This window comes from Tympanuchus pallidicinctus, unplaced genomic scaffold (genome assembly GCF_026119805.1).
Source record: "Tympanuchus pallidicinctus isolate F22 unplaced genomic scaffold, pur_lepc_1.0 scaffold9, whole genome shotgun sequence".
Classification (NCBI taxonomy): domain Eukaryota; kingdom Metazoa; phylum Chordata; class Aves; order Galliformes; family Phasianidae; genus Tympanuchus; species Tympanuchus pallidicinctus.
This window is the reverse complement of record NW_026294813.1, coordinates 22,724,467-22,743,383: the sequence shown is the minus strand read 5'-3', so window position 1 is coordinate 22,743,383 and position 18,917 is coordinate 22,724,467. Positions and strand designations below refer to the sequence as shown.

General features: G+C 41.6%; 1 protein-coding gene across 5 annotated transcripts in view; it reads left to right on the top strand.

The window, feature by feature from the left end:
* The window catches only part of DYM (dymeclin), a 150,073-nt gene that overhangs the window by 53,389 nt on the left and 77,767 nt on the right, over nt 1-18,917 (top strand). For all 5 annotated transcript variants that reach the window (XM_052670060.1, XM_052670065.1, XM_052670061.1 and 2 more), the window contains 3 exons: nt 6,656-6,838; nt 8,857-9,035; nt 14,084-14,209. In XM_052670060.1, coding sequence (XP_052526020.1) covers nt 6,656-6,838; nt 8,857-9,035; nt 14,084-14,209 — 488 coding nt within the window. The remainder of the gene's footprint in view (nt 1-6,655; nt 6,839-8,856; nt 9,036-14,083; nt 14,210-18,917) is intronic.

Below are 18,917 nucleotides of genomic sequence, written 5' to 3'. Positions count from 1 at the left end.
TGTCTGATTATGTTGACAGAAATGTTCACTGCTTTGCCAATGGGATCGCATACATTCATGGTGCTCCCTCCTGCTCTGACCAAACCACAACAACAAAGCACGAGGGCTGGGTAGAAGCCAGATGAGATTTCTATTTAAAATAGACTCAACCAACAACTCCTTTTTAACGTCTCACTGCAGGACTTTGTTTTTGGCTTGAGGTCTGCTGTCTCGAGGCTGATAGCTGATTGAGTCAGACAGTTGTAAAATTGAATCCAGTGCTGGGTGGATTGCTGTTTTTCCCACATTTCTCATACATTTTCCTCCCTCACACCCTTTTCTAGCTTGCACTCGGTTTCCTATCTTTTAAATAGTTATAATACCATGGTATTGTGTTCTTGTCTAATACCCTAATGCCTTAATCTTTTTCTCTTTTGCAGTCACGGTGCAGCTTCAGGAATACAGGACAGTTTTCAAATAGGCAGCAGAAATACCTTTCCATTGCAGAAGTGTTACCTGGGTCTGGAGGAGCTGGTGCAGTTGCTCCTACCCATGAGCTGAGCAGTGACTGAGGCTCCAACATCCACCTCTCTGTTCTGAGAATTTTTCATTCTGCTATTGCTGTGAAACAGATAGGACTCAAAAGAAATTGGACCTGTGGCTCCTAGTTCAGCAAAATTAATGAAAATGCATGAAGATTTCCTTCCTTGTTTGCTTTTTGTAGAGTTTGGGTTTTTTTGAGTGTACTGTTTGAAGTGATTGCATTGATTTCCAACTTCATTTAGCTACTTTTCAGCCTTTTGTTTCAGAAACATTGTGTGTAGTTTATTTGTTGGTTCCTCAAGGTATCTGTTAGTTTGGGTAGGTCTCCTGAGTCATTGGGGTTGGAAATGACCACTGAGATCATCTAGGCCAACTGTCAGCCATCGATTGGCATCAGTTCCTTCTCGTCTCGTTTTCCAGTTTGTGTTATAGATACCAGAAATGTCATTTCTAGCCAGCAAAGCTATTCCCTTCCTCATTGTCTGTGTGCAAGCAGGAAGGGTGGACATCTGAAAATCTTAAATGCACAGTTGAGGCAGTGTGAAGTTGTTGACTTGGTTCATAAAAGCTTCCATTGTTTTTCAGATGAAACCATGTTTTTCAGTGTCTGTACACATTCCGTGGTGTCAGAAGCTTGAACAGTAGTGCAGCACTGTGACTGAGCTCCAAACTCCAGGGGAAGTCTTTGTGTTTTGCACTTCAGCACGTAGAACTTAACAGTCTGATGGCAAATAGGGCTGTTTTAGGTGTCACAGTAAGAGAACTCAGATCTACTGATATGTAAGAAAATATATATTTTAAAATGAAATAAACATTTTTTTTTTTTTTTGCAGAGAATGAAGAATGTGTTTAAATGTGTGCAGTTGAGCGTTATGACCTTTTTCAACACAATGACGCTGGAGAGGTCATGCAGAGGGCCAGAGGTGGAATTAATCACAGGAAGCAACATAGGAAAAACTGAAAGAAATGGAAGAAAAACCTTTGTGTATAATTTAGCCAGGCAACAAAGGAGGCAGATGACTGTACCTTTTATTTGTGACAGATAAGACTGAACTGGGAAAGAAATATTCTATGGTAGTACGTAGAAGCATCCACTAACAGAAATAAAGAAGAGAGGTTGAACCAAGGAATGATGAGGAGGAGCACTGGGGAAAAAAATTTAACAGTGAGGCTTATTAGATTATGGAACACTCTTCCCAAAGGATGTGGTTCAAGCTCCATTACTTGCCCTCAGTATTAGGCTGGTTAGAATAACAGAATGTACTGAGGGAACACTTGAGCACCGGTAGGGAATGAACACAGTTACCCAATCCATCTACTCATTTGTCTTGCTTCCGTGATTCATTTCCTGAAAAACGGCTTCCAAAATGTGCTAATGACATCACAGCTTCAGGCTCCATGGACACGTTTGTGCTTCTTGGTAACCATGCAGCTTTCAGAGGGAGTTTATTGGCAGACTGAGCAAGTGGGGGCTCTATGGCAAGTGTCACTGGGATGCATCCCGAACCACCACAGAGCTGGGCTGTGTGCATGGAGGGTGGTGGTCAGGAGTAGGGCAGCAGCAGAATTTCTGTTGCAGAAGTCACTGCCTCCTGCTTTTCTTGGCACTGAGGACAAGAAAGGCTTGTCTCCTTGAGAAGCCAGCCGTATTGATTCTCTTACAACGATTTGATGGGAGGAGAATAACTTACAGCATTCCCTTGAAGTGTAGTGTGACTAGGTTGGTTTCTTCAGTCTGGGCTTGCTGGTTGTGTACACGCCAGCGTCTTTGTTCCAGTGAGCTTAATCTTGCTTAGGAATGAAATACTTCATGTGCAAGCTCATTAACCACATAAAAACAGTTCCACATTTCTTTTATTTCAACTTTGTTACTTCCTTACTGTACTGAGTCCAAAAACTTGCAGTGGGGCTTCTTTAAAAGCAGTGTAGCTGCGGTTCTGGTGGTTATTTAGTATACTTGGTGCTCCTCACAATTAGCAGTTTTAAGCTTGTTAAGACCAACCTGTTTGAAGATGTGATCCTAAAACACAGCGCGACTTTGACTTGGGGCATAATATGAACTCCATCTTCAAGCAGCATTTGCCTCACTGCTCCAGCCTCTCCCATCTGATTCAATGGGTCGCTTTTTCCTCTCCCATTTGTTATTACATAACTTCCCCGTGGCAACTTGAGAAATGGCTTACATGGAAAAGTAATTGGAGGAAAAGTATTGATGTATTTTTAGTTTTCTTCTAACACAATGTAGCAGCTGGAAACCAGGAGGAGAGCCAGCACAACGTGAGCTGCCAGCTCTCCGTGGGCCACCAGAAAGCGTTCATCTCACCACAGCGTGAGAAGCATTGGATTGACTTGTGCAATGTGACACATCGTAAGCACTAAAAAAAAAAAAGGAAAAAAAAAGGCTTCTCAAGTTCCCAGAGCTGCTCTTGGTCATAATACAAATATTATTGTTATTATAATAGTCTTAATGGTAATAGTTTTGGATAGTTCTTGATTTGCTGGTTGTGGTGGAGGAATCACATGATGCTATCAAGCAGAAGTAGAGAAAATCACTTGTGCCTTAGTTCTTCATTATCTGAGTAATTTAGTGCTGTCCTATGTTGTAACATTGAACAATTAATTTTCTGTATGCCGACAGTTCCATAAATGGAGAAGCAAGGCATGGAGCTAGCTTAATTTGAGAATTACTAAAACATGGGGTTAGTGAGAACCACTGAATGGCTTGGGTTGGAAGTCCCCAGTTCCAACCTCCCACCAGAGCAGGTTGCCCGGAGCCCCATCCAACCCCAGCCTGGCCTTGAGCACCTCCAGGGATGGGGCATCCGGTTCTGTTCTGCATGGTGCTTTTTGTGGTTGGGTTTTCTGTCTGGTTTTCATTTTCATTTTTTTTTACCAGCTTCTGTAGCCTTGTCTACCCAATATTTTTTTGTCTTCCTGTGCTTGCTCATCCCGTTTTAGAACAAGAGAGCGGGTTGTAACTTTGGAAAGCTTAAAATGGCAAAAAGAGTTCAAGAAGATCTTTGGAAACTTCATATCTATTTGAAGTCTTCCTTCTTTCTTTTCATTCTTCAGGATGGCCCAGGGATACTGCCTTAATCCCGTGCTTGTAGGGCTGCTCGTGGAGAAGTCTTTGTGAATGAAACGTGGCACTCAACTAAATAGGTCCAAGAGCAATAAAGTTCATTTGCGGGATTGTGATGTGTTTAATGAATATAATTGCATTTTGCAGCTCTTATTATAAAAAATAAAACCTCAACTTTTAAAAGCAAGCTGCTAAAATTTTAGTCTCCTCATGAACTTGTTTGAGTAGGTACAGCTATGAACTCACCCGTTTCTCTTTGCTTTTGTCTACCAGAGACCAGAGTGTTAGGCTGTGATTTCTGCCTCATTCTGCTTACATTAAAAAGTGGTCTGGTGAAAGACAGTTCCTTTTAGATGAATGTGTCATTGCTTCATTTTGCCATTAATGTTGTTCCGCAGGCTGTCAAACTCAATTACAAGTCTGGTGTTGTTTCCATGGCTCTCAACAATGTTTCTTGCCATCCTAGAGCAGACTTCAGATTCTCTATTGCAAAGAAATGTGCTTTGCTCTTAAAGTGAGGTTTCTGTTTATTTTAGTTTGAAACAGATGGAAATATCTACGGCTGAACGATGTGAAATGACATTAGACAGCTTTGAAGGTAGGAGATGATTCTAGGACTTAGAAGAGCTCACCATTGCAATCTTGTTGCTCTAGCAAGTAATTTAGTGAAAATTTGGTGCCATCTGAAGTAATGGACCACTACTGTTTGCTGCACTTGCTGTGCCTTATGCAGAACAGTATGAGAAAGGAAACAGTTGTGGGGTGCAGTTGTGTGGAACAGGAGGGGAAAATGGATCTGCTCATTCTGGTTTTAAAGCAAGAAACAATATGTTCCAAGTTCCATTGTTGTTGTTGTTTTTTTTTTTGTCCGGAGATAATTGGCAAAATGTTTATATTGCTTTAACTGATTAAAAAAATAATAATAATTTGATAGTGTGATTGCGTGTGGAAATGAGTAAACAAAGTTATGTTAGAGAATGGCAATTAAAAATAGATATTTCGCAGCAAACACACATTGTATGGATGAAAAGTGCCCTAACTACAGAACTATCGAAGAGTGTTTTAAGACTGCTAACTTCATCAGGGCTGTAACTGACATGAGAAGGGCTGTTTTTGGAAGCGTGGTGCTTTCTTAGTGTTTGCAGAGCTTCAGAAGCAGGTTGGATCATCATGCTGTGGTGGGTAGTCTGCACCCTTCCGCCCTTTTCACAGTCTGGTTGTTTAATGCTTAGAATTGTGGCTTATCTTAGCCACTGGGAACATAGAGAATAAAATGGAAAACATTGGCTGTGACATATCTCTTCCCAACACTTTGTTTAGCAAAATAATGCAGTGGTCATGAACAAAAGCACTGCTTTCCTTACTAACCCTGGGGGCACCAACCAGCACATAGCACCCAGTTTGACATTACATCTTGGAGCTGAAGTGAACGTTATGGACCCGCTAGCATGGGACTGATTTTTCTGGAGGAATGCCCTTGCCAGCAAGAGGCAGAACTCCATGAGGTCACCTGGGTCGTGCATCAGTGTGTGAATTAATTCCTCGAGGATGTAATTAGCTCATTCTCTCTGATGGAAGACTCAAGTTACTAACCAATACTTGGACCACGTCTCTCTTTACTTAAATGTTGAGGAAAGGTGTAGTGATGGCAGTGGTGGAGTTCCCATCCCTGGAGCTGTTCCAGACCCGTGGAGATGTGGCACATGCTCATTGGGCATGGTGGGCTGGGTGGGCGTTGGACTTGGTGAGCTTAAAGGTCTTCTCCAACCTTAACGATTCTATAACCCATTTACTTGGAAAGCCAGCTTGATGGTCAGTGACTGTATTCTGATTTGAGAACAGTAGATCGCAAACACACTGATAACAAATTATTAAAGGAACATGAAAGTTTTGCTATGGAGATTCTAATCATCGCATTTTTTATTGCAAGAAGTCCTTAAGCTGCTCAGCGCTGAATGTCATTTGTTGCTTTGACGTGGCACTAATTGCATTGCCACAGTGCTGATGGAGGGAATGTTGGTTATTACAAAACCTGACCGTATGATTATGTTTGAAGAAAATTCTGGTTTGACTTCCAAAACTTTGTAGGGCTGAGAACTCTGTTAATTGACAATGCTATGTGTATGCTTTGCATGCCAGTAGCTTGCAAGTTTTTGTCCTCTGCAATTCAAAACTGTCGTATTAGAATACTGAACTAAATTAGAAACGATACAGAAAACTAGGCCTCCTTAATTTTCATTTCTTTCATTAAAAAATTATGTTATTACTAACTTTGACTCTCTGACATGAATTTAAAAATAAGGATTTTGAAGCTGAGTTTCTTCTGACTGTGCTGTATACTGTGTGTGTATAATTACTTTACTAAAGCTCTGTTCATTTGATGTAATGATCAGAATCTGCCTCAAATTTTCAAGGTACATTCAGAGCTATTCAGTGCTCAGCAGGCATTTAGAGATGAGAATGCTTATCTACAGAAAATGGAGAACATTCTAGTATGCATTGTTACTGCAGTTGGGAGCAAATAACAGAGCTGCTGTGAGATGATCGGTTCAAATTGCTGTTGATGATGGTTTTGGTTGTTTTTGTCCCCAAGAAGCTTATTATTTGCTGTTACATTGTCTACCCACATCTAATAAGCAGCAGTGATATTTTCTACTGGACTCTGGTTGCTGAAGCAGTATTGGCTTTTGTTACTTTGCTGTGCCTCAGTTTGTTCAAGTGTCTGTGTACGAGCTCCTTGTTCTCTCTCAATACATTAGAATTAGGAGGGATCCTTCAGCCAATGTCTGCTCTTTGTTTCATGTTCACCCTTCGTTTCCTTTCTGCAGGCTTTTTCTTATCTTCCTATGGCTTAATTTTCTCGTGTTCCTTGTGAAAATCTCGTTTTTAGTAATTGTGTCTTCATGCTGTGCAGAGGTGAATTGCTCTTCTCCTTTTCCACATCGCTGCGTGTTAGATAATTCTGTTCTCTCCAAAGGGGCATTCTTCATTAAAATAAGAGCGTGCATTCTGCTGTCTAATTGGATTCCCCTTTGTGCCTTTTCTCTGCAGCTGGCCTGTGGACAGTCTTCACCTTGGGCGGAGTGGGGAGTAAGGCAACACCGCAGCTGGAGCAGTGCTCCCCACTGGCTAACCAGAGCCTGCTGCTGCTGCTGGTCCTGGCCAACCTGACCGATGCTCCGGACACCCCGAACCCCTACAGGCAGGCAATTATGTCATTCAAGAACACACAAGGTTTGTGTCTGATAGGACAAGATGAAACGATTTCAGACTAAAAAAAAAGGAGATTTATACTGCAAATGAGGAAGGAGTTCTTTACAAGAAGGGCAGGGAGGCGGCGGTTGCCCGGAGAGGTGATGATGCCCCATTCCTGGGGGCAGCAGATGGGCTCTGAGCACTGCTGGAGCTGTGGGTGTCCCTGTGCACTGCAGGGAGTGGGGCCTGATGGCCCTTCCAACTCGAACTGTTCTGCGATTCCTTGATTCTCTGATCTGTTCTTACTCCAAAGCATGAACCGATGAAAATGAAGCTTTTAAGTTGCTGCAACTTTTTGGAGATGCTCTTTCCAAAACCTGTTTTTTTCTCCAGCAAGCCCATGTAATAGGACACCTTCCTGTGGGAGTTGTGATGAGTAGTTGGCTCCCTGGTGCTGAAACTCATGGAAGGGATGGAGGAAGGAGGGTACTTTTTCCTTCAGACTTGATGAATTCAAGAAAGCTTCATAATTTTAGAAGACATAAATAAAGCTGTCTTCCAAGTAAACTGGTTATCCAAGAGGCTGCAGGAGTTCTCTGAAGATTTATAGTGCTTGGAGAAATCCTGGTTAGCTGGCATCATGTCCCTTAGGGCTTTGATGAGCTATTGCATTGCTAATTGTGTCATACTGTGTCGAAAGTAGCATGAAAACCCCTTTTTTCTTTAGATGTGAATGTCTACAGAATGACATTGTTTCCATTAAACTTGTTTCCACTAGTGATATTCACATGATTGAGCTTATATTTGGTTCTTGAGAACACTGAGTGGGACTGGAAAAAGGAGAATGGCATAAAAAAAGTCTAGTTATGGTCATAATGATTCATAGGATGTGATTTTAATGTGAAAACTGGCTTTTGGCAGTGTTGAGAATGTTGTAGAAAACTTCGCCAAGTGTATGCACTGGAAGGCAAGGGGAAGTTGAAAAGCCACACTGCAGTGGGTTTGACGTTGGTGATTGATCTCTAAAGGTACAGAGATGCATCCTAAAAACCTGCTCTGTCCACCAGTGACTGTGCAGGAGTAGTGGTGTTGTCACACTGTTTCCTACAGCACAACTTTCCTAAGTTAATGCGTTTTTAATAAGCAGTGAACAAGTCAGAAATCTGTAGTCTGTTATTGTGGGAACTGAGGAATTTTAGTTAAAGTCTTCAAGTTTGGACATCTTGTTTATAGAAGCAGGGCAATATTTAAGTCCAGACTTGTAGGATACTTGAGTATTTGAACTGCTGTTGTTCCCAGGGTATCCACAAAATTACTGCAGTTTTTCCATATGGTGAGCTTGTTGATATGCTCAGTAAGAATAGCCCTTGCCTCCAGTTGCCAAGACACTGAAATAAGTAATTCAGTTCCCAAAGGCAATCTCATGCCCCTTCATGTGTCTGCCATGGATGCTTGTTTGGAATGGTTCTTTGTGCAGAGCTGGGCAGGAAGATACTATACAAATTTCTGGAGAGGTTTTTGGGAGTTGAGAAATGTACCTCTGCTGCAGTGGAACAAACTTTGCACTCTCAGAGGTGTTTTGTGAAAAAAAACCCAGGGCATAATCGGACCTGGGGAGGTGGGGAGGCTGAGCAAGGATGAGAACCTGGGCCTTTGCATGCTGAGCACTTACTGTCGTGCTTGCTTCTTCCATTTCCCCTGGAAATTCCTAGAAGTTAGAGATGTGTGTTGGAAGTTTTTGTTGCAGCTGGTGGAGCTTCTGGAGACAAAGTTCTCTGAGCAGAACGCTGCTGTGTTCTGACTTTCATCTCTGCCATAAATCATATGGTGAGCATGCATAAGGTACTGCTAGTCTGGTTTGTTAGAGAGTATGGAAGGGGGCTTCACCAGCACCCTGCAAGGTTTATTCCAATCTACTGTAAGACTCATGGAAGCTTTGGGTTACCTCTTTATTATGGTGCCTGTACAAAATATTTCATCCAGGGGTTTAAAAAATTGAAAGCTGTCCAGATGGCAAATATATTTGCTAAAGATTATTTTATATTTTTCTGTTTCAGACAGCAGCGCTTTCTCATCATCACATCCCCACGTTTTCCAGATTAATTTTAACAGCTTGTACACGGCTTTGTGTGAGCAACAGAAGTCTGATCAGGCGACCCTTCTGCTGTACATGCTTCTGCACCAGAATGGCAACGTACGGACATACGTGCTGGCACGGACAGACATAGAGAACCTTGTAAGTATTGTTCTGCTCGCCCTGAGGTCCCATCACTAGCCCTTTGTGCCACACCACCCTTCAGTACCTCTCAGGGTGGGCACTGCACTCCTCTCTGGGCAGCCTGCTCACACTGGCAGATCGTGTTCTGTTAACTTATTTTTTAGATATTCAGGCCAAAACTTGCACAGGTTTATCATGTGTGTATAATAGTTAACAGAATGAACTGGGGCGTATTTGATGTGCCAGATATCTCACACAATTGACATAAAGCTGAAACTCCTCAGTAGTCTACCTTGTAGACTCTGTAGAAGTGCAATTTCAGTGACTCCTTAGCTGCTTCAATAGGATTGTCGTTCACAGCTGATGTAACAGACACCTGGTGCAGTTCTCGTGGGTTATAAATTAGGTGATGCTCCCTGGTGCACTTAGTATTGTCACAAACCACTTCAACAAATCTTACTTATTAAAAAGCATTCCCCTAATAAGATAATGGCTGTCTGGGGGAATATAGGTAACAGAATAGAGAACCTTTTCCATTACGGTGTTTGAAGTCCTGCCAGATAATTGGATCCTGTGCCTGTCTGATGGCAGATATGGAATGGGTTTGGGCTCGGTCCAAGTTCTGACACTAAAATCAGAGTTGTTAGAGACTGCTGTTGGTAGACTCAGGCAGGATGGTCGATACTGGATTGCTGATTTGAAACTGAGCTCCTGTGTAGTCTGCTGCACATTGTTTAGGTGTGACCTCATTCATTTTGTATAAATCCTGTGAACAGGGCATTATATTTGGTGTCCTGTGCTGTTAGTATGTGGTATGATGGGTTTCACAGCGACTAAGCTTATCAATTTATTGTTAGAGAAACAAAGGTTAGGTGTAAGCACTGTTTTGAAACTGATTGCTCTGTCTCGAGCTATCCTGTCCGTTTATTTGTACCCTTAATGCATCCTGGTGCTTCTAATGGTCATTGTTGATACACTTCTGAAACCTTTTTGCAATCTGCTTGTTTTCAGTAGGCTTGTAAGTAGGGATGAGCTGCAGCAGGCAGCTAAGAAGAGCAGTCTCAGCTGCTTGATAGCATGAGTGGTGAGCCAGGCACAAAGAGGATTGGGAGCGAGGAGTTAATGGACGACAGAACTATGGTCTCCCAGTTACAACCCTGTGGTTAAAAATTTAAATTTGTGAATGAGAGGAAGGGGCAGGAGTGTGGGGCTGCTTCCGTATATGGCTACAGTAAGGCTCTGTGCTATTCTGGTGCCGTGCTACCACGCTCCATGAAATAATCATAGGCTATTGGAAGATGGAGAGAGTACACAGAAACAGTTTTTTGCTTAAAAAAAAAACCCAACCAAACACCCACACAGAAACTAGCAGAACTGTGCGGGTTTGTTGTGGGAAACTCGGAAAGTGAACTGTGCTGAGTTAGTGAGAAAGCTGTCTGAGCAGTGTGTGGATGTGTCAGTGTCTTTGCAGGGAAAACGATGGCCAGGGAGGACTCAGCCTGCTTGGAGGCACGGTAAGGACAGAGCCTGGAAGGTGAATCCCATGGCTTAGAAGGATGGGAGGAAAACAAAGTAATTCGGAGGTGAAAGTTGCTGACAAAGCAGCATTCTCCTTGAGCCAAGGGTGGATGGCTTATTGGAGGACTGTGGTGTTATCAGGCATGAACCAGTGGGCTAGCTGGGTGAAGCACATAGGTCTGTGATATGAGAGATCCGGTCTGCGTTCAGCTGAACTCTCATCTAAATTCAAGGGGTTTTGGGTTGTGAGGGTTGTTCATTGAACTTCATTCAATGCATCACAGCATTTGTTGTCTTTTTTCTCTTCTCTTTTTAACAATTCTTTCTGGGTTTGGCACCCAGGAAGAATCACTAACAGATGTTTTTTCTGGCATTTCCGAGGATTTTAAAGATATCTTTGCACTTCTGTAACATCTGTTTAATTTGTAAATTGAATCAACTGTTTCTAACTGCTGTAGTAGATTGTTTCAGCTTGTTTCCTGACTGGTATATGAATCTACCTCTGTCATTTACATGGAAATACCTCCGTTTTCTTGCTATATTGTACATAGCGCAGTGTACCTTTCTCCTCTTATAATCTGTTTGGTAGAATGCAATAGAGCATTTGTATGTCTTCCAAACTTACACCATCTCAGTGCATGTAATTCCATAAAATACTTGCTATTAGAGATGTTTGTGTCTGGAAATGCACCTGCATTGCTAAATTGTATGTGGAAAGATTCTCCAGGAAATGGTGGCACTGCTGAAACAGGGGGCTGTTAGTTGATGTCTTCAAAAGCAGAACAGCATGGTTTGTGGATGGGAGAATGTTGATCCTTTTCTTGTTGCTAGGAGCATGCACAGCTTCTAATGTCTGCTTTTAGCTGGCCCCCGCTTGGGGGATTAAAAGGAGAACTTTGTAATGGCTGCTGTATCTTAGTGGTAAAAGCTGCTCCTCATAGAAGAGTGTTGTAGTAATCCAGTAATGACAGTTAAATGATTCTGAATTAAAGGGCCTGCAGAACAAGAAGTGGTTATGGTACGTTTTTTTCCAGTTTCATTCAGAAATCATTCATTGCAGGGTATGACTGCATGTTCAAAAGCTTTGGAATAAGGAGTTGCACCACTGCATTTTTTCGCTAAAAAAATCAAACAAACAAGAAGCAAGACACTTACTTGTATGGATGTTCCTGGACGTAGCCCTCTTCTGTTTGGAAGAACGGGTTGTGGAAGTTTTCTGCTAAGCACAAGTGCTGATGTGTGTTGCACCAAGCATGTCTAAACAGGATCTGCACAACGCTTGACTGCACCATGCCTGTGCATGAGAAGATAGATATTAAGTGTGACATAAACTTCGTGATTTAATGTATGTCTATAGCATAAAAGTGTAGAAGTGTGTTTCGGTTACAAATCTAGAGGAATTCCAATGAAACTAAAATTCCAGTTTTGTCTTGCATCTTAACTCTCTTAAATCTTTTCTACTTAAATGATGGCTTATAAAATCATAGAGTATCCTGAGCTGGAAGATGATCCGTGCGGATCATTGATTCCATCTCTTGGCTCTACAGAAAGACCAGACCATGTGGCTTAGAGCTTGTTGAAAACTTCTTGTTTTCTGAACGGTAACACTTGTCCTAAAGGAATGTACACCTCAGCATATCAGTGCACAAAGGAAAAAGTGCCAGTGTATTTTGTGTATTGCTTTGTCCTATATGCAACTTATCATAACTCTTAGGCTTGGAAATGGCATTGAGATTATGCAATGCAAAGCTCCATAAAATTAAAATATTTCATTTGGGAATAGCTTGAGCAGTGGACTGGTGGAGCAACATTTGTATCCCTTCCCAACACAGCTGTGAAGGGTCTGGAATACAGTTCTATGGGGAGTGCTTAGGGGAGTGGGATTGTTCAGTCTGGAGAAGAGGAGGGTCCCTACAGCTCCCTGAAAGGAGGTTGTGGTGAGGTGGCATCGGCCTCTTCTCCTGGGTAAAGACAATGGGAATAGAGGCAATGGCCTCAAGTTGCATGAGGGAAGGTTCTGGTTGGATGTTAGGAACAATTTCTTCTCCCGAGAGTGGTGATGCAGTGGTAAAGGCTGTGCAGGGAGGTGGTGGAGCCCCCTGGCCCTGGAGGTGTTCAAAAACCATGGAGATGTGGCACTTGGGGACATGGTCAGTGGGCATGGTGGGGTGGGTTGGGGTTGGGCTGGGGGATCATGGAGGTCTTCTCCAACCTTCATGATTCTAAGATTCTCTTCCATCCAAAGAAAAGTGGTTTTGCAACACACCAAACACATATTCTAGGAAAACACAGTCTTTGTTCTCAAGACTGATACTCTTAAAACACAGAAAGATTGCCACTAGTTTTAACTGGAGAAGAAGAATCCTTTGGATATGTAAAAGAAGGAAGTTTGTGATGTAAATATTTTTTCTCTACTTTTGCTGCTGTATTGCCTTGCCCCTGACTAAAGCATCTGTGAGAAGTTTTTGTGGCCTGCAGTACTTAGCTAAACCTCATAGGTTTTGATAGAAACTGTGTTGTGTGTTTAATATGTTCCGACTGTTTTGGGACTTGTTGACTGAACAGAACATTCTGGTAACTTCAGAGGCTTATGCAGCTCTCAGCACTCTGGCCTCGCACCAGAATAGGTTTCACATGATTTGTCCTGCTTCGCTAGACTTGTTTTGAAGAACAGAAGTCTGTAGGTGTCTAGAATCTTCTTGGACACCATTTTGCATCTCGTTCAGTATCCTGGAATTGGGAGTTGTCTCCAGTTCCTTTTTCCAGGGTATTTTTGCAGTGTGGGGAAGCCACATACTGAGCTAGTGGAAAGCTAATTTCCAGTTGGTAGGACGACAGTGTTTGCATCTGGATTAGCTTTAGCCTAGCATTCAGGTATGCTTGCAGTTGCAATTCGTTTTCATTATTACTGCGAGACTTTGGCTGAAGCCGTTCATCGTGGTGGAAATGTTGCAAGACCTTGGGCTGAACTCTCAGCAGAACGTCAGTTCTCATTGGCTGCACGCTTTCTAAAATGGGAAAAACAGGCCTTTGCTAGTCGTAACCCAACCCAAACTGGTTCTTGTCTGGATTAACTCCACACGCCAAAATGGGATCTGAATTTCAGGTCACCTCAGCTCCAATATGCCTGGCTGTGTTGAGGAAAGTTATTTCAGACCAGGCTATGTGAGCAGAAATGGTTAGAAACGACTGTTTTCCTGTTTGCATTGCTGAAAATCTTGCTTATTTTCCCATAGTCCAGAGGGGAACTCAAGCTTTCAGAGCCTACGATAACTACTATGGCTGGAAATGTAATTTATTAGGAATTGGAATGCCATGTCTCACCACAGGAAAAATTTTGTATGGACTTACTTGTGTAGACAGAGTAAAGACAGACAGAAGGTGTTTGAATGCTGTACGTCACTGCTTAGGAGTGGTTATTTGGAGAGGGAGAAATCACTGTGATATTGTTCAGGATGGGCTGATAGTGGGGAGATTTGGAGTCTCCTCTTTTTATTGTCAGCTGTTTGAAAGACTCATCTAATGTGCACATTCCTCCTTCCCTAAAGGTTCTGCCAATTCTCGAGATTCTGTATCATGTTGAAGAAAGGAATTCACACCATGTCTACATGGCTCTCATCATTTTGTTGATCCTCACAGAGGATGATGGCTTCAACCGTTCCATTCATGAAGTGGTGAGTTGCTGCTTTGGTAAATAACTCTTGAGACTTAAAAATCCTTCCAATCTTTATTTATAATTTTAAGCTTGCAGTGACTGCAGATTGAGGGACTAGAGGGGCTATAAAAGGGAGAGAGAAACCGAAAAGCTTTTTTATTTCTCTTCAAAACTTTGCTTAACCAGTTTGATGTGGCTGAGGGAGGGTCTTAGTTGGAGATTTATTTTCCAAACTGTTGCTTCCTTACTTGGCATTTCTTTTCTGTCTTCCTGCTAGATTAATATCTATTCTACATTGTCCATATAATATCATCCAAATGTTGACTCTCTGTGATGGGCCTTGACCATCTGTGCTGGAGAAGACCTTGGATAATAATATTCTGGTTCCCAGCTTCTAACACTGTGATAATACAGATGTCTGCACTGATTATATTTTATTTTTTGACTGGGACATAGAAACTCTCTTTTGGGGTTATGTAAAATCAATGAAATGCAAAAAGCTAGAAGCAACTGCTCTCAAGTAAATTTCCAGCCTGACTGGGAGGTAACTGGTGTTTTGTCTTATTGCCAATGGTCAGATGTTAATAATATATATGTTCTGAAATGTCAGAATTTTATATAGCTCTGTATGTCATAAATGGAGCTTGGTGAGGGTTTAGGGTGCAGCAGACGATTCCACCCCTGACTCAGGCTGTTTCCTCATTGTCCTTCATTTGTTTCAGTTGGTTTACATGCAGTCTGTCAAAAATTCCTTGCTGGATAAATAAAGTGGAAGATTTCCCTAATGCTGTTAATGAGGATCCAGCTGTGGAATGAGAACTTAAATCAAGTGTCCTTGTCCAGCTTATGCTTGCCATCACCACTAACCCTGCCAATGTATTCGTAGTGTAATGTGGATGTTATTTTACTACTTCCATTTCAGTTACAAAAATATCTGGTTCCTTTTACCCTGCACTGATTTGCTCAGCCCTGCCTTTGCCTTTTTTTATTTTCTTGTCCGTTTAATCTGTTTTGCTTCTCTCTTATTCTATGCCTTTTTTTCTCTACAATTCCCTGTCTATGCCAGCTCAGTGGCATCCTTTCAGCTGTAATGCCAAGGAGTTTGCTCATTCTGCAGATTGGTGAAGGTGTCTGTGAGCTGCATTTGTGTCTGTGTGAGCTTCTGTGTCACCCTGCTTCAGAATAAGGTGTGAAACTTTGGGCATAAAAAGCCAATGGAGCACTATGACACGGCTGAGGTCAGATGTGGATTAACATGAATTCTTCCACTGGTTCTCCTCTATTTCTTAATATTGATTTTCTCACCTTGTATCACTTTGTTGTGATTGACTGGATGTGTTTCACGTCAAAGCAGAGAGCAGACGTTATAGAATCATGGAATAAAATGGCTTAGATTGAAAGAACCCTAAAGATCACTTCAAGGCAAATCAGAGTGCTGTTCCACCACTGCAGTGCTTGCCTTAGTGATTTTGAAGGCTTTTTCCTTGCCCCATGCTTAGGAAAAAGAGCTGGTCACCCCCCCAGATCAGCTGTGATGTAAATTAGAATTGATGACTGCAATTCTAATGATTGATAATTGATAGGAAAAAAAGCACATTTTGTCAAACTTTGAAAAAGTTACCTTCTTGGTGAACAGATATATTGGTGGAAGGATTGGTAGTTAGCATCTTCCTTTGCCTGCAGGAAAAGGATACAAAATCATCCTCATGCATCAGTTCCCCTTTCCCATCCTTTGAAATGGTTTAAATCCTTGTTTCCAGGAGTTAGTGACTGAACTAGTGTTCTAAAAGTACATGGAAGTATTTAGTCTCCTGCTTTCCTAAAAATTGAGTCCACATCTCCTAAAGTCTAAGGGGATATTATGAAGGAGAAAATATTATGAGTAGAACTGGGAAGCTGCATGCACGGTTGTCAGATGTGAACATCAGTTACACAAGTGGAATGAACTCTTACTGCAAAGATTGCTCAAATGTTAACAACTACAGCAGGATTTTTTTTTAATCGCTTGGCTGAGGAATTAAGAGAGAAGAAATTGATGCAGTTTAGGTCGACCTGGTTTTCTCTCTGCTACGTATCCTATGTAATGTTCTTAGGAAAACCTTTATACGCTATTTTCCTTTCGCCCACATTTATTCATTGATTTCTAAGATTAATTTTAGTAAGCCCGATTTTATAAATCTTGCGATTACCCAAACTAGTAAAGAGCTCAGGAAACCACAGAAATTCTTTTCGACTGTTGAGGCATTTCTCTTTAAATTGATTGCGGTCTTAACGGCTGGAAACCATGATCCAAACCATCCGTCCCGCTGTGGCGTCATGAATTCGGGCCCCTGGAACCACGGAGAGCTCCATGTCTTTCATTAATAGCGACTGAGTCAGGGGTAAAGGCAGCAGCTCCCCACACGGATGTGCATCGCTGATTTCTCTGTCCTGACTCATGCCATGGTAGATAAGAAAAAGACCAGGCGTCGCGGTAGCTTTGTGTAACACTTGAAAGGGCAGCAACCTGTAGCGCTGCCGCAGTGCTTTGTTCTGTAGCTGTCAGCGGCAGGCTGTGAAGCACAACTTCGCTGTGTTTGTTGTCTTTATTCTGCTAAGGAACGTTTCTCAAGCCAGTCAGTGGGAAAACAAGAAACTCAGTGCTGAGGATACGGAGAGCTGAGTTCCTCTTCATTTGGTCTGTGTCTTTGTGCAGTGTTCTAATCAGAACCTCTGTGTTTTCTGTCTTGAAAACCAGAGAGTTTCTTTCAAGTGTGGCGTTGTTTTCATGCGGATGATATTGAAATTTGAAATACTTTTCATATTTCATGCTTCTGGAACCAGTTGCTTTTGTTTTATGAAATCAGTATCCGTGTCTAGAATTAGGCCTATAGGATTCTTTTCCTTTTTTCTTCTCAGGTTTTGTTTTCAAACCTACTGACTAAGGGTTTTGGTAAAGCATGCGTGTAATTATGTCTTGGATATTTAGTACTACAGTCAGTGGGATCCAACCCATAATGAAAGGTATCCCTTGGGGCAAAGAAAACCTATGACATACTTCTTTGGGATCCAAGGGTGTATAAAAAGTAGAATTATACACAGAGTATGTAGTTTTGAGTTTGTATTTCAGAGTGTGACACAGAACAATTGTACTCTAAACTCTCAGTTCTCAATACTGAGAACTTTTATTCCTATGGTGTTTGAGTGCCTTTTGGATCCTCAGTAAGAGCATAGCACAAATGATCTATCAATGTCACAGACTGCAGTATAAATCACATTTCAGTTTATGGGACTTGATGGAAGGCATGCGCTCGTTTATGTGCAAGAATTAAGGCTGCTGACTAGAAAATAAATTGTGCAAGATGCATGCTGTCAAATACATCCTGCTTGAAATATGAAACGTCTTCGCTGAAACTCAGCATTGCTGAGTAGCATTCTGCTGGCTGATTGTGTTAGAGAGATCCTAGTCTTGCCATACAAAGCCAGGTGAGAATTCATAGAATCATGAAATCATAAAGATTGGAAAAGATCTCCAGGATCATAGAGTCCAACCCCAAGCCATGCCCTCCGTGCCCACTGAACCACTCAGAACCAAGGCACATTGGTGGAAAAGGAACCAAGATCAATAAATTGATTAGAAAGGGAGAACAAGAGCTTCCTTGCTTAAGTGTTCATTTTTAAATTGAACCTTTAATTTTCTCTTTAAAGAAATACACCTTACTCAATGTGCAATGAAAAATGTGATGTTAATATTCTACAAGACTCCCATGTAGACTACTGATGTTCCTCTGTACAAAATCAATATCTAAAAAAGAATAATTGCACTATGTAAATCTCAGCTGTGCACACTGAACTTGTTTTTCTGTAGCAGAAGATGATTAGTAACCATGTACACAAAAATTAGGATTTGCTGGTTTTATTTTTAATGCAGCAAGTCTAGCAGCTATTAGATTAGTCACTGGATTTTTACCTGTCTGTTTGGACACAAGTACATTAACTGAAATATTTTGACGTGCAGCCTTCATTAGTCCCTTAGCTTCTCATAAGAAAGTGGGTTATGATTCTGACGTTGTTTTAGAATAATGTTGTAATGTAGGGAGAATCCCTGTTAAATGTTGGTTACAAGGGGATTAAGTAAATGAAGAGCAAAGTGTCCTTAGAGGTTGTTAAGCGCGCTGCATTAAGCTTCAGTTCTGCTTTTGTTGCTTATTAAAGGGCTTGTTCATTAGTGTAGAGGGAGATGCTTGCAGATTGCAAATCTACCCAGAATGTTGGTGATTGTTCAGAAGTTGCTATAATTTGGATCTCTATAGAGACATAGGGGTAGTCATGGCAGGTCATATTGTGACTACAAAAGTACCATGCTTTTGTAAAAGCAATCTGCAAAATTTAAAAGGAATGAAAATGCAAAGTTTTGTTGCATGTTGACCCAAAATGAGAATAAATGGAAGAACTAGCGAATGTAAATCTTCTGTTGGTTGTGTATCAGAAAATGGTGGTGGGATGCAAGTGGTAAGGAAGGTGAACTGAAAACCAGGGCAAATAACTTCAAGTACTGAGAGGTATCAGCTCTGGGATAGCTTGCCTGCTGGAAGGTGGGCTGCTCGACTCATTTATACCAGGAGTAAAGAAAGGTTTTCACTGCAGAGACCAATCTGTTTTTGTCAATAATATGGGATAACTCATTTCTTTCCAGTTCTTGTGCAGTTCTATGATTCATAACTTTCATAGTAGTTTTAAAACAAACC